Source organism: Montipora foliosa, chromosome 6 (assembly GCF_036669935.1).
Source record: "Montipora foliosa isolate CH-2021 chromosome 6, ASM3666993v2, whole genome shotgun sequence".
In the NCBI taxonomy this organism is placed as follows: domain Eukaryota; kingdom Metazoa; phylum Cnidaria; class Anthozoa; order Scleractinia; family Acroporidae; genus Montipora; species Montipora foliosa.
Window position 1 is genome coordinate 2,973,242 of NC_090874.1, and position 22,074 is coordinate 2,995,315.

The 22,074-nt window shown below is 38.5% G+C and overlaps 1 protein-coding gene across 1 annotated transcript in view; it reads right to left on the minus strand.

The window, feature by feature from the left end:
- LOC138006314 (dynein axonemal assembly factor 9-like) overlaps positions 1–22,074 on the minus strand; it is a 67,841-nt gene that overhangs the window by 44,166 nt on the left and 1,601 nt on the right. Inside the window, exons 2-16 of the mRNA XM_068852566.1 lie at positions 11,864–11,946; positions 11,541–11,553; positions 10,027–10,101; positions 9,005–9,036; positions 8,076–8,200; positions 7,431–7,527; positions 6,037–6,130; positions 5,796–5,823; positions 5,598–5,675; positions 5,230–5,288; positions 2,957–2,999; positions 2,071–2,126; positions 1,078–1,225; positions 424–554; positions 252–336 (exon numbers count right to left, since the gene is read on the minus strand). Coding sequence (XP_068708667.1) covers positions 252–336; positions 424–554; positions 1,078–1,225; positions 2,071–2,126; positions 2,957–2,999; positions 5,230–5,288; positions 5,598–5,675; positions 5,796–5,823; positions 6,037–6,130; positions 7,431–7,527; positions 8,076–8,200; positions 9,005–9,036; positions 10,027–10,101; positions 11,541–11,553; positions 11,864–11,946 — 1,147 coding nt within the window. The remainder of the gene's footprint in view (positions 1–251; positions 337–423; positions 555–1,077; positions 1,226–2,070; positions 2,127–2,956; positions 3,000–5,229; positions 5,289–5,597; positions 5,676–5,795; positions 5,824–6,036; positions 6,131–7,430; positions 7,528–8,075; positions 8,201–9,004; positions 9,037–10,026; positions 10,102–11,540; positions 11,554–11,863; positions 11,947–22,074) is intronic.

The window sequence follows — 22,074 nt, forward strand, 5'->3', positions numbered from 1 at the left end:
GGAGCTTTAAAGACTGAGGTTTCCAGTGTTACCCCCTCGCGAGATCTATGAGCTAACCCTCCAAACATCAGCTTCTAATCTCTCTTGAATTCAGAGGTCAAGTTTCTCTAGTCAACTCATTTGATGCTGTCAAATTTCTACACCTCAAACAACCACTGACACAACATCATCATCAACTAACAACTCCATTTATAAGCCAATCCCAATTTCTAACAATCCACTTTCAAGACCTTTACAAAAACAACTTTTACCTTTTTTCTATTTGATGTTTGTGAAAAAGTCTCCACTCCCTTCACAACAGCATTAATCGAAAGTAGGTAAAGATCCATCAATAACCTGTCAAGACCACAAACAAATTAAGAGTTAGGAGTCAAAAACTTTGAGAGTTCTACTAAAAAAGAATCCAAGTTAGGGGTTTTTTACCTCAAGTCCTTGCAATGCCTAGTTGACGAATTTTCTCCTGCAGTGTTAAGAGACCATGGTACAAATCCATTCTGCAGAAAGTAGGTTCTTGCACATGTCAACGTACCTTTGGGATCTACTGCAACACATACCTGGACACAATATAATAAATTTAATCATGCCAAAATTGTCTTTCATCATAAATAATTTTATTACAGGAAGGAGGAGGATGCATCATCATCATCATCGTCATCATCATCATCAGTCTCCCCCTTTAAAAATGTTTGAGGGCCTAATGTGAGCATTTTTGAAGCTTTATTAATGCAAAATGCAAGCAAAATGAATATTTCAATATTATTACTGAAGTAGAAAGACTATGCAAGCATTTGCCAATATCGAAAATACAATATACTCTTTGTTTGTCCCTCCAAAATTTTGCAAAAGCATTGTTTTTATTTTCTCTTGGGACTTATAGTGGTCCTATGAGAAACTGGAAACATAGTTACATTTTAACCACTGGGCGGCACTGTTCATCATTTAATCTATCGCTTGTGACATCACTGTATGTACAAATACCTTGTGCAAAGGAAGTTTTTATATTGTACATGTAGTTCTCAATTAAATTATATGGCACATCAATCACTGTAAAAGCTATTTAAAAAACCCAGCACTTACCATGTGTTTTGCACCACTGTCATTTAAGCCACTGTTACCAAACGCTGTGTTATTATTGCGGACAGAGAATTTTCTCCCTGAAGTTTTGATATTTTGCCTTGAGGAATTTAACCCCAGAAGCACAAATGGATGACAATCTGTTGCAGACCTGTCCAAAGAATCATACTCTTTCATTAACAAAACAAATATATACAGTGCACTCGACAAACAATGTAATTTCAAGACCATTGTCAGGGAAAGAATAATATTAACACAATTTACCATGAATATAGGTAAAACCTATGCAATCAGTTAATAATAAATAATAGCAGTTAATATAAAAATAGTTAACATATTCATCAGTTACAAAGTGTTTGCAAAAAATGCTTCACTTTATAGTTATTATACATGTAGTTTTTTTTTTTTTTTTAGTTACAACCATTTTGTCTCTCAAATTAAAAGTATTGTGGTATTTTAAAAATTACCATTTATTTGCTGCTATCTAAACCATTTGTCTCCACCTAATCCTACCAGATGGAGGCCTCTGCAGCCTCCCACACACCACCAACAACAACCCCTAGTTATTCCTCCTTCTTCGCCACCCACCCACCCACCCCTCCCCACAAAAATTATATTTACGCCCAGGTTCTGAGGCTTCTGCCGTTGATCTCTTGCGATCATGGAGCTGCGCCTTGTTGTCACTTATGCTGGAGCATCGATCACCTGCACGCCAAATCAGGAGTGGCGGTCTCTGCCACTCCCCCAGTCTCTCACGCCCAATTCCATTTGCAAATTTTCATAGCCCATATTCATAAATCGCAGCCAAAAAATAATTATTTTGTCTTTGTGCTAATCATCCTCACTAGCCTCACTTCAGAGCAAAAATTCTTTTGAATTTTGTTTGTGCTAATGAGGCTAGTGAGGATGATTAGCATAAAGACAAAAGAATTATTTTTTGGCCGCCATTTACGAATACAGCCTATGGTCCCAAGGCTTAAGGCATAAAACAACTACCTCTTTGAGCTCTCTTTTTCCACAATGTGTCCATGAGTAAAATAACTCAAAATGGGCTACAAAATAAAAAAAATAACAAGAGGACTTGATAATGCAATAATATTATGCAAGACAACCTCCTGTCATAATCACCTGGTTTAAGTACCTCAATGAACAGCAAAGTTTTGTCTTCTGATAGTCCTAAGACAAACTGAATATCATATAGAGTGGCTTGGACAGCAATGTAACACTGTTGGACTTAATGTCATGGCAAGTTTACATACACATTCCTTTCTCTTTGTTTGTTTGTTTGTTTGTTTGTGTAATACCCTTCTAGCAGAGGTTTTTTTACCTAATTGTCACTTGCACTGTCTATATTACCGTACCACTATTTTCTTTGCCCCGTGTAAAAATCCTGCATCAATCCTCTTAAGATTTAATGCCTTTTTTGTATTTCTTCTATCAAAATCACACAAAAAAGCCTTGCAAAACACTGCGTCAGAAAAATCACAACATTAAGTACATGTATGCCTGAAATTACTACAAGTAAGTTTCAGTACACATACATGACGCACATGTGCTAATATTAGCAGTTCACTAAATTCAAAATAATATTAATTTTTTTTTATTTAAAGATCTTGCAATATATTAAGGCAGCTCGATTTGTTTGTGAGCTGTACTGTAACATACAGGTCCTTTTTTCTAAGTTTAATTTACTATCCCCATGCAAAACTGATTTTGAGGGCCTTAGTCTTAATGTAGGGCCAGCTTTCTTTTCAAATTCAATCTGTAAAAAGAGCTTTCATAGTTTGAATGGCATAAAAACCTTACTCCTTGAGACTTCACTTTCCAATTCATCACTTTCATGAACAAGCAATAATAAAATCATTTAAAAGGCAATGCAAACCTCACTTAAACTGCTCTCTGATACTGTAAGAGGTCCATTATGGCTGTGGAAGGGAAGGAAACGAGGTATCACCACCCATGATACTAAATGAATACTAATTCTAATAGAGGAGCTCAGGTGCACAAAGTGCACCAGCAGAGCACCATGGTTACGATTATTTGGGAAATCTATCCATGCAAGAAATTTTGGTCATGATGTCACAGACGTCCATACATACATCCACCCATATAGGACATACAGGACAGCCTCTGGGGACGGTACTGTTCGGGCAATTTTCCTTGGCGGAAAATCGCATGGCAGTGTTGCATTTGGCAACCCGTGCTTTTCTGGCAGGAAATCATATTAGTGACGAGCAAAAGGAATAAAGAGCTGGAAAGGCACAAGGGAAGAGGTGACAAAACTTGAGAAATTTAAGCAAAGAAATCCTTGAGAAAAGCAGAGGAGGAAGAAGAGAACATTTCAATGAAAATCAACGCAAAGCTGAGAGAAATAGAGCAAGAGACAAAACACTCATTTACAATGGTTAGCTTTCAGGTAAGCTTAATGCTTGCCTTCTTTAATTATAAGATTACATGCCTTGCTACCTACATATTTTGTAAAACTAGCTAAAAAAGAAAGAAGACCAGAAAACATTTGCAATTCCGTGTTGACAGAGATTCTGACATACTTCAACAATCACATTTATAGGCTTTTTGTGTGAAATGGGTGTCCAGTTGTGAGCTGCTTTGTTTGACTGTGAATCGCAGTTGAGTAAGCGAATTTGCTACACTTACATGTATGTTGACTTTTTAGTTACCGGTAGTAAATAATAATACCGGTAATAATAATAATAATAATAATAATAATAATAATAACATAGGTTCTTAATAAGCGCATTTCTATATCCTAATGCGCTTTACATCACGACAAGAAAAATAGCTATGCGACACATTATACAATAAACGTAAGCATAAAAATCAATAGAAAAATTTCCTAAATAAAAATGTTTTGAGTTTTGTCTTAAATGAAACAACACTTTCTGCATTTTTGACATATTCTGGGATAGCGTTCCATAATTGAGGTGCTGCGGTAGAAAATGCATGTCCCCCGTATGTTTGGGGTTTTATGGCTGGGGTGCATAGTAGCGAACGGGATGACGATCATAGTGCTTTTGGTGGATGTGATTCCTTAATCAGGGGTTCCAGATATCCAGCAGATTGTCCATTCAAGAATTTATATGTGATAAGAAGAATCTTAAAGTTAATCCTTCCTTCCACAGGTAGCCAGTGCAGGCTCTTTAATATAGGTGTTATACGATCGGAACTGCAGGCTCTTATTATCATTCGTGCTGCGGTATTCTGAATTCTTTGTAACTTATCTCTCTGGTATTTTGGGATGTCATATAAGAGGATATTAAAGATTTTTGCCGTTGTTCTGAACTGAAGAGAGATGGAGTACAGACTGTCAGTGAAACAGAAAATGTTGCGAAAGAGATTACTGTGCATGTAATTTCAATTTGAGTTGCTCATTAATTAAAAATTGTTAGTTATTGTTTGCAAGGCTTATTTGTTTACTGCTGTCATCTCAGAGGTGTTTGATCTGTTTGATCACTGTAAACTGTACACACTAATGACGATTAATTTTGTACTTTATGCAGAAGCATAATTATTTCCATACACACTATATTGCTTTCTGGGGTTAGAAATGGGAGCTCTGCTTTTAGGCTTGGCTAAATCTATATATTACTAAATACTTTTTATAGTGATACCCACCCTGGTTAATGGTTTATTCAACTTGTGTGGTATGTACTACAACAATTCAACTCAGTAACAGAGATAGAGAAGCGGAAAGGTAAATAGGTTAGAAGAAGTCAATAGGTTAAATTTATAACTTAATGGAATTTCACTTTTTTCAAAAATTCCAAAAATCAGAGAAATTTTCATTGCGATGAATATTATTTAGATAACAAAAAAAAATGTATTGCAATATCTGCACAATAAACCTCTCCTAGTTCTACAGAGCAACAGGCATATTTCCATCCTGGTTAACTGGCCATTTCCAAGTTCAATTCTGCCTCCTCTTCAAAGCGAGTCTAAGTGCGAAGTTTTTGTGATCGTAATTAGTTCTACTTTACATATGGATGAAAACTAATTTTCATAACAAAAACTTCGCACTTAGACTCACTTTGAAGATGAGGCAGGCCAGAACTCGGAAATGGCCTATTAGTCTGCAATGATAGATTTTAGAAAAACAATAATTTATCAGTGCATGGAATGCATATTTTTTTCACTTGCCTTCCTACATCCACATTAGTTAGAACAGCTTTGAAATGGCGTTCAAACAATGGAAGTGTCTGGAAAAGAGGATTAAAATCTTTACAATTTAAATACTGTTGCAGGCTGGCTCTGGTGCCTTAACACATAATTAAATAATGCATGTGAGTGTTTGTAAGTAAGTACATGTAGTTAGTTAAATGTCAAATGAAAAATATGACTAAATTAATTAATTAATTAATTAATTAAGCTAGTTAGTTTAATTTGATTACATAACGTACAAAGATTGGTTGGTTAGTATTGGCCAGCCTGTTTAAGTGAAAAGATAAACCTAAATCCTAAATGCAGTCTTCTGCTCCATATTGAAAGTAACAATAATTATTAATTACCTCATCAACAAGAGTCTCTACAATCACAGGATCCAATAAACCATAGATTAAATTCAAATATTCAGTCACATCAGCAACCTACAGTAGATCATTAAAAACAAAAAATAAGACAAAAACCAAACAAGTTGACAAAAATTTTAAAATTAATGCTAAGTTCATGCACAGCAACTGTTTCAAATTCATTTTGATTATCCTCACCTTGTGTTTCATAGTGAAAAATCCTCCACTGCAGGGGAATAATTTATACCAGTGTCAATAAAAATGCAATGACAAATTTATGATTTAAGACAAAACATTACCTTTAATTTAATTAAAGATCTCTCCAACAGATAAATGGTTAAGGCAACTATTAACTTGTTGCATGACAACTTAAATTTCTGGTGAATACATCAGGTACACTTTTTTGTAAATTTGTGAAATTAAAAACATGTTTTAGTACCTTCCAAAGTCTTCCAAGGCAAATGCTTGAATCAGTGGCCATTTCTCCAAAATGAATGGATTAAATGGAGGTTGTTTGTCACCAAGGCTTGGTTCTACAAGATCACAAACAAGCCAAATGAAACTAAAATATTATTGAAGTTTACACAACAAAGACAAGGTCTTCCCTCTTTCGTACACAGTACAATGTAGTTCCAGTACAGACACGGGGCAGTCAATAACTTTTCAATTAGGCAGGGAAACTATAAAAATAGGTGGGAAAAGCAGCAACTTTGCAGGGAATGTTTTCTCTAAATTGTCATGCTGAAAGTAGTGGGTACATTATTTTTGTATGAAACACCCAGGAGACTGGGAAAATCCCCTGCCCCTAACAACAGCTCAGCGACAGCACTTTTCTGCAGCTTAATTCCCTCAAACCTAAAATTAAAATTCATTTTGACAATGATAATAGTTGGTTACTCTACTCAAACCAGCCAACAAATTCAAATGTTATTGAAACTCCTGCCTAAACTATTCAACACAAAGATGTGCGATCTACAGTGTAAGTGATGCCGTTAGGCTGTACAAATCATCATGCAGATCACTGAGGGGATCAGAGCAGGGATGGCGCAGTGGTGAGAGCACTCACCTCCCACCAATATAGCCTGGGTTCGATTCCCAGATCCAGCGTCACATATGGGTTGACTTTGTTGGTCCTCCACTCTCCTTTGAGAGGTTTTTCTCTGGGTACTCTGACTTTACCCTCTACTCAAAAACCAATATGACTTGATATGACATTGTATTGATTTCATTTGATTTGTGCACGACTCGGAAAGCTATTCAGCTTAACACATTATCATGTGAAAATAAAGTTTAACTATTCTTCTTGTTATCATCATCATCATCATCATCATCATCAATTTTTACTGCTTAATATGTGGCTGTGACTTTTGATCGCCATCTTGGATCAGCCATGATTGGGATAAAATTGATTGGGACAAATTAAAGCAGGAGAAATGGAAAGTGTTTAAGCCAAAAATGTTATCCCCCTTTTAAAAAATTGAAGAAATTAGGCCTTCGATGGGACTCAAACACTAAGGCATCAGCAAAACTACTACAGAGCACAAAAAACTATTCACAATGAAACCAAGTGTTTTGGAAGAAAGGCAATATTGTGGGCTTGATTGTTCTCGTAAAAGGAATAAATTAAAGAATAGAAGAAGCTCAAACATGCCATGCATGCCAACCAATCAAGGGAGCTTAATCTGAGGACCAAGTACATTATAAACCCATTCCCTCTGAAGAGTGAATCTTATAGATTAATAATATTTTATTATTTTTGCTACGTTTTAGTCAATGAGGACCAATTCGGGGCAATAAGGTTAAAGTCAAATTGATTTATCCAGCAGCACTAACCTCCATAAGGTATACCCAGCTGCTCACATCCTTCAACCATAGAGATAAAACTGGTGATCTTGAATTCCTCTGCCCTCTCATCATCATTATCATCATACTATAATTACATGTACATGTACATGGCTGAAAGAATTTCTTTGATTTGTTCTTGAATTCTAGCAGAAATCATACATGTACTGTAGGCTCCGATTTATTTCAGTTTTGTATGTTATTTCTCTTCTGCTTTTGCAAATGATGATGTCTATCACAGGGAAAAATATGGTACATCTTGTAGACCAAGTGTGGTGGAGAGATTCCACTACTGGTACCCAGTTTAATGGAGAATTTAGAGGACCAATGGCTAGCAAACCCAGGAAAGCCAGCCATGAGGTCCACTCAACACCAAAGGCAGACACCAGTCACATTGAAAAACAGTGGAAAATAAAAATTAATAAGAGAGAGAAAAGGAGAGGAATAACTGTAAACCTGTACACTGCATTTCTGTTAACCATCCTCCTCATGACATTATCTTGAATGTACTTGGCAAGTTGATTCACTTCTTAAATTATTTTGAAATTTTATCTTGTTGAGCCAGGATAGGGCAATACAGCTGTACACCATTAGTTTGTTCACGATTTGGGTTGGTGTTATAATTACTGACTCTACCTCCTCCTTCGTCAAGCAGTGAATGTGAAGATTCCTCCAGTGAGCAATATAACGCAAAAGATGGGGATAATTGAGAGGATTGCAATAGACATGAACACTTTCAGCCTTCACAACAACCACAAGATCTAAAGCAATAACAACAACAACGTCTATTATATACAATACAGTTACAGTGAAAAGTTTGTCCACCCAAATTTAGCAAGGCTAATAGAGTTGGGTGGAGCAAAGATAAAATACTTAATTAATATATTAACAATGACAAAGATTATGAAAGGAAATAAATATTATTTAAGACCAAAATTATACAAAGAAGTTTCATGGCCTTGAAGGATCTTAAAGGAGGTTAAGGATGATTCTATTAAAGAAGGACTTTACCTGCATGGAGCAATTTTAACTTAGCTGTTATCACTGCTATTTCAGAGAAAATCATGAATTTCATGGATTTATGAAGGTTCAAATCTTTATTTCATTGTCATAGAAACATGCATAGTAAAAGTGATCAGTGTGAAACCTTTGCAGAGACTGAAACTGGCGGATGGTGACTTATCTATCTGGCCTTTGAACAATTTGAGCCAGGTGACCTGCTGCTAGCCACATTTTACACTGAAACAAAGTGTTAGTTACATGTACAAGACTCTGTTGATAGACAGGCACCAGTTACATGTACATGGTTTCACTGTTGTGTTTTTCCTGCACGGATAAGGCAAAAGGATAAGGCACATTTTCCTGTTCATTCCTTGTTTTTGTTTTTAATTTATTAAAGTTAAGTACGCTTGTATTGTTTCAGTTGTTACTATCCTCAACCTTTGACCTTTGATGATTGATTAAGTCCATCACAAAGTTACTGGTAATTTAGAACAACTTTATTAAAAGTTAAGAAAAATAATTACAACCTACATAACAACAATTTTTAAAAGGGTGTATAGTACCTTCAAGCTCCTCCTCTGTAACTTTACATCCACTGTTATGATAAAAGTCAGATTATAGGAAACATAAGGCAGAAATAATCATACATGTAATTTATCTGTCTGGCAGACTCGTAGATAAAATCATTTTTACATACATCACACGTTTAGTGGAAAGGGGACAGCATCAGTATTCAGACAAAAACCGTCTACCTGCAGCATTACTTTTTGTGGAGGGAGTAAAACTGGGCAGACCTCGAAAGCAACCTTCACAGTGAAATGCTTTAAGACTATTAAAGAATTCAACAAATGAAATGTAGACCTCAGCTATAGCCTCAAAACTTAGTCTTAGTGCCCAAGGTAACTTAACTCACTATAATGATTAAAACTCCCATTAATATTTTAAGCAAAAACTCGACAGCTTGGATAAAAATATAGGTACATGTACATGTATATCCGGCATCGAATACATGTATTGCCAATGCACCCTAACTTTGATGAGTACCTGGAAGTTCTGTCATACCTTGGCTTTCTCCTGAATAATAAATTCTAACATCACTTGTGCCTTCTGCTTTTGCATGATGTCATAAGAACATGTGATGCTTCTTTTTTGAGCGAGTTGAGTTTTATGCGTCAAATGATAATTATCTAACGCTGAGTTTATAGTACAGTCCCGTGGTGTGATGTAACAAACCAGTGCAATAAGAATGTCATTCAGGCACATCACTTCTGTCTAGAAATACAGCCTTGGGGCTAAACATCATAAAATTTCCCTAACTCTTCTTTTTAAGTAAACACAAACAGCTATCAAAACCTAAATGTGAACTTTGTAGTTAACAATAATTTTATAGCCTTTACAGTACTAACAATACATAGCAATGCATTCATCATAATTTAAAGTAAATTTGAAGTCCTGGACATAAGAGATTCAGAAGAGATTCAGAAGCAAATCCACGACCTGTGTAGCTGGTGTCAATCCATTTGGTGTAAAATGAAACTTCCCACCACTACAAATCCCTTCCCTGAACATTCACTTTTCCTCTTACCTCACATCCTTGGGAAGAAGTTCACAAAAGCCAAAAAGTAAGTAATTCAAAAGCTGTTTTGTCCCACTGTTGTATCTGAAACATAATGGTAAAATGATTATAAGATAATGATATGAATTCCCTTTGTTCTGAATATCCTGTGCCATGTGCTCATTTTTAAGTGCTGTTATTGTCACTTTTCCATTTACTGAAACATCACCTTATGCTTTACTAGTCTAATGATATTGTTATTATGATAAATAATAATAATAATAATAATAATAATTTTTCAATGCTTTACAGAATTAAAAATAATAATGATACTCATTTAAATGTGAAAAAAATAAGAAAAAAAAGGTATTACAAATCAAAATGAGGAGAGAAGAGGGCCTAGTACCGATCCTCGCGGGACTCCATATAGCAGTATTTTATCAGACAAATCAACTTCCTGAATTCTACCCGATTGTGTTCTGTTTGAAAGATACGATCTGAACCATTATTCAAAACTGTTCCGCATATAGCACATTGATGTTGTAGCCTTTGGAGCAGAAGTGCATCATGCAAGAAACCCAATACCAAGATTTTTGTGGAACAACACTCCTGTCCTCTTCTACTACAATTTTATGTTTTCGAACCATGGATTTCTCCCCAGAACTTTTGCAACAGCAAAACAGTGATCAGTTTTAGCAGTGTGGGAAAATTTCCATGCTAAAACAGCTGCTCTTTATTAGTTGAAACTGTTAGAGATTATTAAAACTCCATCGTTTTAATATTTTTGTGATTTACCTATTTCTCAGGTGCTTTAAGTAAGGGGAAAACGACAGCAGAAAAAAACAAACAGCACTGAAACTAACTTTAGATTTCAAATCTCCCTCCAAATACACTGTAGAGGAAGTTGGTTCTGGGGTTTTTGGTGTGGTACTTCTGCATATTACTTACACACTTCTTGTCGGACTACCATTGTCATGCAAGTGACCAATAAAAAAAAATGTTTAAGTCCATTATCCCAGATCTCTTCAGGCGCTCACCCGCTCACCAAAATACGCGGGGACTCTGTGTACAAGATTGACCATATCCATACATGTAGATGTCCAGTATCAGAGATTCTCCGCGCAAAAGATGCGTTTCATATTTGCATACATGGAGGGGTGGATTTTGGGTTGTATGGTGACCAAAACCAAATTCTTGCACAGATGGGTTACCATAATATTATTTTCTTACCAGTGGTGCTCTGTGAGTGTGCCTTTGGTGCACAGAGTGAGTTCCTCTATTAAACTTGAGGATCAACTGGAAATAACCCATTTGGTGAGGCAGTGAGGACAAAAGTATAGAAACACATTGGAATCAATATGAAAACATATTTTCATATCATCCACTTTCCTTTGTCTCTGTCCTCTAAACCTCTCTTTCAAGCTAAATTTTAGTATATCGAAAAATGCCTATTTAGCCCATTCAATGGTGCAAAACACCAAGAACTGCATTAAACTTCAGTTTTTTATTAATTTTTTAAGATCAACTAAGAAAGGTTGTCTTACCTGCTATCCACACCTAGGAAAGGAAAAAAGACCTGTTATTAACCCATTCATCCCTGAAGCGGCCCTCACTGATTGTAACTAAACAGAGTAAAACCTTTAAGTCTCACTCTCAAGACCGAAAGGGGTAAACTTGGAGTGCAAGCAATCTACTTTTGCACAGGAGGAAAATAATTACTGGTACATGTGTATCACTGGTTTCAAAGTTTCAAACCAGTTTTAAAAACTTGACGTTGGTTGAAAAAAATCCAAAACCACAACATAATTATGTGTAGTGTATACACTGTAGAATAAAACACTGCAGTCCTTAGACATAATTGCCTTACCAAGGATACAAAGGATGCCATCTAATTTGGTGAGAGAATCTTCATTCTTGATGAATTCTTGGATTCTCCTCAACCTTGTACAGCTAACAAGATACAAAAAATAATCAGATGTAAAAAACACTCCTTGACAACTATCAAAGTCAATGAATTGTCACCCTTCAATGGAGCAAGTGGGAGTTGGCCATTTCACAGAATTACAGCAAATTTTGGCCAAGTCAACAGCATTAAAATGAGTGAACTGTACAATGATTTACAGCTAAAGTAAAAACCAATAAAGAGAAGATTTAGCATGGTGTTAATATATCTTTAGAGTTCGTCCAATGCAGCCATTCATGAAGTTCTCATGCTTGCAGATTTCTAGCGCTTCTATATTAATGGCTCCCTCATCATCAAGAATATTCACACCGCCCAAAGAAAAACAATGCTGCCCAGATCCCTGTGATACTTGCGGCTCTTCAACAAGATCTAACCAATGCCTAACAAAAAACTGTGTATACAAAATCAAATGCTCGCACTGCGACACGGTTTATATTGGTGAAACAAGTAGAACTGTCGGATCCAGAATAAAAGAACATATCAGAATGGTGAAACAGACGGTTTATTCACATTTGATCAATCACAACAAACCATCCATGCAAGATATCTCTTGGGAAATCCTCCACAGGAACATCCACGACATCCGCAAGCGTAAAACTATTGAAGCACTAGAAATCCGCAAGCATGAGAACATCATGAATGACTGCATTGGACGAACTCTAAAGATATATTGTTATACACTGGTGTCACCAGCTCGATTTTGATTGGCTATAAGCACGCAGCTAATTCTTGCTTGCTCTGTTTCTCTTACGTCATACCTACAAACAATAGATTTTATACATGTAGAATTGACGTCATACCTACAGACAATAGTTTTATGCATGCAGAAGTGACACCACCTAACACACTAACCAGAAGATCAGTTTTGTCATGGCGGAGCTCAGCTCAGGAATATGCATAATAAAACAATTATTGAATTCGGTTTTCGCATGTTAGCGATAATTATCAAGGCCTCAGTTTGTGTTATCCGCCTCAGCCTTCGGCTTCGGCAGATAACACAAACTTTGGCCTTGATAATTGTCGCTAACATGCTCAACCTCATCCAATTTGAGGTGAAGATCTTAATAAATGAAAATGCTTGTTAATGATGTTTTGAATGTCTGGCAAAATGGGATTGTAATCAAGCACCAGCGGAAATACTTTATTTTTGGTTTTCACCTTTTTGCTTAAAAGTTTGGATCTTGGGATTTTAAGAGCCTTATCAAACTGTTTATCGACTAAATCCGCCGGATAGTTTTGCGACTTGAGATACCATTTGTATTCTACACATCTAGTTTGCAAAAAGTCATCAGTGGAACAATTACGCTTAATTCTCAAGGCTACCCCGTAAGGGATTGCCCTTTTGCAATGTGACGGGTGTGAACTGGAAAAAGGTAAATAAAGGTGGCTGTCAGTAGGTTTGGAATAAATGTCAGTGATAATTAACCCATCCTTAAGGTGTAATGTGAGATCCAAAACATGTAGAAAACTCTCGGAATAAACTAATTCAAATTTGATGGTCGGGTACAGAGAATTAATGTAGTCGGTGAATTCAAACAATTTAGGCAGACCTTGAATCCAGAGGTCAAAAATATCATCTCTGTACCTCCACCAAAGCAACGGTTTTAAGCTACCTTCAAATTTGGCCTTCTCATCGATTATACCCATTGCTAAGTCTGCGTAGCTACACGCATTTTTTGGTCCCATAGCTGTACCATGTTTTTGTACAAAATTTTGTTCGGAAAATTGACAATTGTTCACACGGAGGCATATACCTATACATATATAAAGAGAAGAGTGGACTACTTTTTCATTGCAGATCGACAAGCTTGTTTCGTAGGAGCATGGCGCTCCCACTCTTCAGGATCTTATGATTCTATTTACATAAACGCGGTATTTTTTGCGTTCATTTTTCATCACACTTGCTTACACATTGTTTGGTTCTTAATTACACGTTCTTTAGTAAAAACCTACTTGCATGCCGGCAGCTGCTAACTAACTCTGACCTTTTGTTAAGTGTGGCGAGCTGTTGTCTCTGTTGCTCTTTTACTCTACCTCTATAATTATATATAGATAAATATGGAATGAAGTCAGTGGGGTGAAGTTATTACTGGTCCGACTCAATTTAATGGACATTTCAGTTGTAAATAGTTTTTAGTTTTTAGTTTTAAACGAATGTTTGAAAAAGGCTGAACTGCTGAAACCTCCATTAAATCGAGTCGGACCAGTAAGAAGGTCACCCCACTGTCTTCATTCAGTATTTATCTATCCATTTATGATATAAACTTTGGATCCTTCCGCTGTGAGTTCATTATTTGTGTAAACCTTTTTATCCTGCCTGACGACTGCTTCTCAGGAAACATGAAACTCAAGTAGCGATCACTGTCTTTGAACAAATAACCTACTCCTAAAGCGTTATAAGTATCATAGCTCTAGCTCAACTGGTTCCGTAAGGCTGTTATAGCCGGGGAGTGGGTTGTGAGGCTGGGCTCTCACAACCTCTTGAAATGCTCCCAATGACGTGCGACTCTAAGAGGCTCTGTCAGCTAAGTCCAACTTCTGGCCTCTGCGCGACTGGCACCACCAGCAGGAGAAGGAGCAAAGGCCAAGCCACTGGCACCTTAATTAATTTAAAACCAGTTGCCCAGGTTTGATTTCAAACCTCCGCTGCCTTGCAGCTATACCTGATCTCAGGAAGGCTTCAGGAGTAAACCTCGAGGACAAATCCGGAGTGGAGCCCCTAAGGCAGATGGCAGGTGCTCTGCACTTCCTTCCGGCAGCTTCTGCAGTGGAACTAGCCCCAAGTGCTATTCGTTCTTCCTTTCCCTTGGACCCAGCCAGTTACACCGAGAGGGGGACAGTGTCGTATGGGCAGCCCAGCGTCTCCTTATCTTCCCACCCAGGCCTTAGCGCAAACTGGAGAGGGCACTCTAGCGGTGTTGCAAGATCCACCACGGCAAGACCAAGGGTCACTCCCGCATCAACACCTGTGGGTCACCCCCACATCAACACCTGAGGCACTTCCGAACCCGCTTCGCTGACAGCCTCCAGGAGAAACTTGCTGCGCAACCAACAACCAGAAACCCGGATGCCAAATGGTCTCACCTCCGTGATGCCATCTACGCCTCAGCCATGGCTGCATTCAGCAAGAAGGAACGCAAGAATGCTGACTGGCTCAAGACTTGCTGGGAAGGAATGCAGCCAGTCACAGAGGCCAAGAGGAAAGCAATGCTGGCTCACAAGCAGAACCCTTCCCCAAGCACACGCAACGGCCTTTGAGCAGCTAGGAGCAAGGCCTGGCAGACCGCCTGCCGCTGTGCCAACGAGTACTGGCAGAACCTATGCGCCAAAATCCAGCTGGCAGCGGCCTGTGGCCACGCAAAGGGGATGTATGAGGGCATCAAAACTGCTACCGGTCCTACAAGCGTCAAAACAGCCCTGCTCAAATCAAAGACTGGTGAGGTCATCACTGATTAGAGAATGCAGCTGCAGCGTTGGGTGGAGCATTATCTCGAGCGCTACTCAACCCAGAACATCGTCACAGACACTGCCCTCAATGCCCTGCCTGGGTTGCCAGTCATAGAGGAGCTTGACAACACGCCGACACTGGAAGAGCTCAGCATAGCCATCGACGGTCACGCCTGTGGCAAGGCACCGGGGAAGGACGGTATGCCGGAAGTTTTGAAGCATGGGAACTAAACCATCCTGCAACCGCTTCATGAGCTCCTCTGCCTGTGCTGGGAGCAAGGTCACATCCCCCAAGACATGAGAGATGCCAACATAGTTACGCTGTACAAGAATAAGGGTGACAGTAGTAATTGCAACAACTATCGCGGCATCTCTCTTCTGAGCATCATTGGCAAAGTCTTCGCTCGGGTCACCTTGACCCCGAGTCACAGTGTGGCTTCAGAGCCGGGAGATCCACAGCGGACATAATCTTCTCCCTCTGTCAGCGGCAGGAGAAGTGTCTAGAGCAGTGGAAGCCATTGTTCCTTGCCTTCGTGGACCTCACCAAGCTTTCGACTTGGTGAGCACAAGTGGGCTCTTCCAGATCCTCTAGAAGATTGGCGGCCCTCCAAAGCTCCAGGCGATCATCACCTCCTTTCACCAGGACATGCAGAGTACGGTTTGCTTCGATGGGGCCACCTCCAATGCCTTCCCAGTGAGCAGTGGAGTAAAGCAGGGCTGTGTCCTTACTCCAACTCTGCTCGGGATTTTCTTCTCGATGCTGCTCCAGTATGTCTTTGGAGACTGTACAGAAGGTGTCTACATCCAGACGAGGTCAGACAGGAAACTCTTCAACATCCCTAGACTCATACGGGAGCTGCTGTTTGCAGATGACGCTGCTTTAACATCCCACAGCGAGGACGGTAGACAAGCTGTCCCACGCCTGCAAGGAGTTGGGCTAACGATCAGCCTCAGGAAGACCAACATCCTGGCGCAAGGTGCTGAGTTCCCCCAGTCATTACCATCGACAATACGGAGCTGGAAGTTGTGGACACCATCAACTACTTGGGCTCCACTGTTTCAAGCTCGACCTTCATCACGGTGAATGACCGTTACACCCTCAAGCGTTCTTACAGTGTACGTGATATTAATAGAAAAGTGAGGTAACAAATCATGCACGCGCGAAATAACAAAAACTTCTGTGTTCATACATGATAAAATAAGCTCCAAAAAATGGCTACTGAACTCGACCCTTGCAACTGTTCTGCCTATAGAAAAAGTCATTCTCGTTAAGACCCCATGGTCGGATGTTTTGAAGTCTATAAGCCCACTGACCTTCTTTTCCCAAAAGATCCCTAGCATTAGTCACTTTGTCTGTTAACTGAATAGACATATCATCCAGCCCGCAATGTCCCTGTGAGTAGAAATGCCTGTAGAGTATTAAAGTCATCTACATCCCTGCCCTCCGGTACAAGACGTAAGTGTCTTCTCATCCTACTCTTGTGGTTATTAAAAAATTAAAAAAATTGGTTGTTGTCGACCCTACACATTGTTTTATACCGCAACGGAGAGAGTTTTTTAATCAATTTCTTCGATGCTTGTGAAAAAAATATTGTATAAAAAGTCCCACAAGCATAAAATGTTGTGTAGATGTTTTCTCCAGGCAATAAATAACATCTAGACGCTCCACGAAACATACATTAGGTTGTCTGTCGTACGTGTTGCACAAAAACAGAAGGCACTGAATTGAGTGGTATTGAAGCGCAGCGTTCCAGCTAATTTTTTCAAGTGGAGGGTCATTAAGACCATTTGAGGGGTCACCCAGATGTCGTGCCAGTAGAGGCCCTTTGGCTTACAAGTTCACACATTTAATTATTTTGTAATGTCCTGTCCCATTTTGAGGTCTTTTAGTCTTTTAAGCTTTGGTAATAAATTCAGTTTAAAGATAATAAAACACACTCTTGAGTAAAATTCACTCATTTTTTGCTCCGACCGACATTTTCCTGCACGTCACACGTGTCTTGCAGTTGTACTAAGCAAATGTTTATTGCACACACTAAGGAAGGACTGATGATGTTGTTTCCGCTTCAAAATTCCTCTTCTTTTCAGACTAATCTGATGCCAGGTCAAAACATTTTTTTGGCTTTACGTTTGCACCAAAAAGTACCGTAAAAGCCGGGAGTTAACAGTAAAAGACAAGCCAAAAGACAGATGAAGAAAAAAAGTAACATAGTTTTTATATAACCCTGAATCGAATTCTCATCAAAAGATCAATGACTTTTATGAATGAAGGGAAAGGTCATGATGTTCTGTCAATAGGAAGAAATTGATCATGTGCTAGGCAACCATAAAGGTGCATGTGATCACCTTGTGCAACTGAATGAACTACGGGAAAGAATGTTAATCGTTCGTCGTTTTCAGAGTAAAACAACATACTTTTTAACCAAGAAACTTCCTTCTTACTAAACCGAATATTTACATTTCATCTGTCGGGTCAGGAAGCCTTCTTTGTCGGGTTCCTGAGAAACGCATCTATTTTGACTTCAGGGTGAACTATTTACATAATAGCAGGGTTGTGCTGCCATGTAATTGTAAATCTAAACATCTATGAGCATAGGTACCCCAAGCTCACAGAGAATCATTGTTGTGTTACATAAATTTTATAAGGGTTTGTATGGGGAATTTTAATAGTGATTGTTACTTAAGGCATAAAAATTGAAATAAAAATACATCAGAACTTCTTATCTTGCCTCCTTGTCTTATTTATGGTATGGTCTTAGCATTTCTGGCCGTTTCAGTGCGCTTCTAGGGAGTTTTAGTTCTACCGTTGCTCTCTCATATTATAGAGAGAAAACAGCGAACCTACAACCCAATGGAATAGTGCTGAAATGGCCAACGTACGCCACAAGAACACTGATAAGGTATTGAGAAGACAAGGTAAGGCATTTTTGTTCGATTCATGTTCTTTGTTTTCGACTCCTAAACACGTTTGCAAATTCCCATACAAACGCTTATAATTTTAGCTGATTGTGATGCTCAAATTACATCATTAGCTTGGGGTACCTGTACTATGAGATACAAAAACAGACTTGCGAATTATCGCAAATCACAATGCTGACAAGCACAAAAGCAAAAGAAATGGTTCATACATTTGTAGATATGAAGTTTTTTTTTAATACTATCTGAATGTTTTTGGTTTAGAGTAAAGTGATAAATTGTTGAAATATCTTTGTGATAAAGGAGATATGTCACGCAAATGATGCAATTTCATGACACTCAAAATTTGTCAAAAGCAAGAGGTTCATGTAACCCTTTGACGCCCAAACCGGACTAAACCGGCCAGACTTAGTATTTTACTCTAACGCCAGACGATTTTAGTCGTCAATGGGGAACCCCTGGGAGTCGATGGGGTGAACAATCTTCACACTAGTAAGTCGTAGATAGATAGATAGATAGATAGATAGATAGATAGATAGATAGCTAGTATCTTTAAACTTACACTATATTGACAAGGTTATTAATCAATTGTCAGAGAAAAAACTGTCTTCTCGCGTATCACATTTCAACGCACCTATGCAAATTTGTTAAGCTTGAATGTTACACAACATGGTAAATTCATAAAGGCGACCTTTTCCAGCGAAAAATTCATTGAAACAAACAACATATTTGCTATAGGCAAAAACCCCTTCCTATTTCATTGCATGCGCGAAGACAAGAAACTCAATCATCTCAAATTACCATACGCCACAAAAATTAATAAATATCAGGATCAAACTCTTTCCTGAAGACCCTTTTCCTTGAATAATGAAGCACAAAATAGACGACAAGCCTTCTTTCAAATAATATTTTTTTACCTGAAGACTGTGCAGAGTTGAGTACAAAATACAAATAGCCAGACAACAGAGATCACAGATCCACTTAAAGTGTTCGATTCCATATCTGTCTTCGTTGAACAAATAAGTTACCAGTCTGAGAGAATTTTCCACTTGGTTTTAGTGTTGTACATAACACTACACTAGGTACAATATTAGAAATACAGCTCACATTGATTTTAGGAATTACATGTATGATGACGTCATTATAAAACAGGCAGATAAAGGCTCAGCGGTGGTAATTTTGGATAGGGACAAGTACGTAACTGAGGCTATGAGGCAGTTGAATGACAGCGAGGTCTATGTTCTCCTAAAAGAGGACCTGACTGTAGATAAATTATGATCAAAATGGTTAATGTCACTGTTCCTTGGTATCAACATAGCTTTTAACGCACAACGTAAAGCGCAATAGAACCAGACAACAGACGTATTGGCGTTTTTTGAGGGGAACACTGCCTTGCGACTGGTTAGCCTATGCGACTTCCGGATTGCGTGATACAGAACAACCTCACTTATCTCCCCAGCACTAAAAGCTGATTGGTAAACAGCACGTGCTGGATCGGACAAGAGTATTGGTTAGCAAGCAATGTACAAAGGCAAACGAGCCAACAAGCTTGGGGGAAGTCGCTGCGCAGACTTGACTGCACCTCGCAGGAGTGACCCAATTTTTAATGAAGGCAAGGCGATAAACCCAACCCATCTCCAAAGGGAGGGAGGGAGAGGAAAAAACTTTAACAAATGCCAACATCTAGTTGGTTTACTGTAGAAGACAAACTGCCAAGTGAACCTTGGACGGCTAACTGAGGCTTTTATAGCTAGACTCTGTCTATTAGAGTAGCCAGTTGTACAGCTTCTACTATGAGCAGGTAGGTATTACACGTGCTCTTTAACAGTTATGAATGAGGCCTTAATAGATTTGGCCAATGCAGGTGTACGTTATAAACTAAGATCTAGGAACAAAGTCTCTATGTCCTCATTTTATTTACAACAAGACCATTGATTTTATGACCTTGAACAACCAACTACAAAGAGCACGAAGATAACTAACTCGACATGAATAGCCCCTTTTAGTATGGTCACGTTCCATTAACCGTATTTCACTGATGGGGCAGTAAAATCTCATTTAATGGGAGAGTTGAAAAGTTACAAAAGGATGGGTAAATTAGTTACTTGACTGTTAAATATTTAATGGCAAACAACAATGCGAAGGCTGGGCGCTTTAAATACATAAGAAAAATTGTCCTAGGCGGCCTGTGATATCTGGTTGCAATTCTCCCACCGAAGAGATCTCTGCATTTTGTAGATAACAACCCTTAAGGTGACATGATGTGTGATAAAGGTACTGATGCTTGTCAGTAGGTTTGGTATACGAATCAGTTTTAATTATGCCACTCTTGTTGCAAACCTGGATATCTAGATATTTAACGCTGTCACTTGACCAATCCCAAGTGAACTTAATGGTGTCATGAAATTGATTGATATTCTCAAGGAATTCCAAAGTCCCCCCACCCCCCCTCTGTTCATACCATGAAGGTATCATAAAGGGTTTAACAGGTGCCCAAGCTAATAACTTACATGTACAGTCTTTCAAGATCATGCATAACCATAAGAACTCTGGTTGTGGATGTCATTGGTCAACTTATTCACAATGTTATTGGTTAACTGTCAGTAGTACACATGTATCTACTGATGTTACACAAATCACTTGACTCTGAAGATGGCTTCTGCTCAGGTTGTCGAAACGTCCATCAATGTCATCTAAAACAGTCCTTCTCAGGACTACACTCTCACCTGGACGATCGTACTTTACTTAATTATGATATGACTCCTGGGTTCAAACCATTTTACGATTTTAATACAGCTCTTGTTCAAAAAGATGTTAGTTTCCCAGATTTTTCACACGACTGCACTGCCTTGAGCTGGAGCACTTTTTTGGATAACAAGGCTGAAGAAAATGTAAATTTCAATGAGCAAGCGAAAGATGCTTAACCCATTGACTCCCGGGAGCCAGACTCAACAGATTTTAAACAGAGATAACTGAATAGGGTGTAATGTGAAGTGCTAGATTTATATCCCATATGAACCATGTGAGTGTTAGCCCTACTGATGGAACTGGGCCCACACAAGGACAGAGAAAAACTCTGACTAGGGTGGGAATTGAACCCACAACCTTCGGGTTAGATCTCCGCCACTCTACCGACTGAGCTACAAGGTCAGACGGGAGCAGGCCGTGGGAACTGAAGATGTTAAAGTCACGGCAATTAACATGTACAACAGATTTTACTGTCTTAAACGCCAGACAGTTCTACTCGTCCTGGGGTGCCTGAGGAGCCACTGGATTAAAGTCAGTATGGATCAACTATCTGACAAATGATATTTTATCTCCTAAAATTTAACAAAACCCAAGCATTTTATTCCATTTTATTATTTCACTATGACATATTTTTCCACAGAATACCCAAAAATTAATATGAGACAGTAATACGTGTAGTGTCCTGGTTTGGCCAGTTTAGAACAGAGCAAATACAGACAGAACAGGAGTTTTTCAATAAAAGAAATTGTATTCAACACAATGCAAAACCCCAGAATTAGCTTGTTATTGGTTGTCATTCCAGTCAAATAAAGGGCATTTCAATGGTTTCGTCTGTGTTGTTTTCATCATTTGCATTTATACGCAAGAAGGGCAAATCAACATTGCTGTTTTTCACTTAACATTTATGCAAGATATTGTGTAGACTTTGTCCTATGTTGGTCAAAGAATATACTGTAAATAACAAACTCTATCTGAGTTTACTTAAATGCAGTTGTGTAATGATA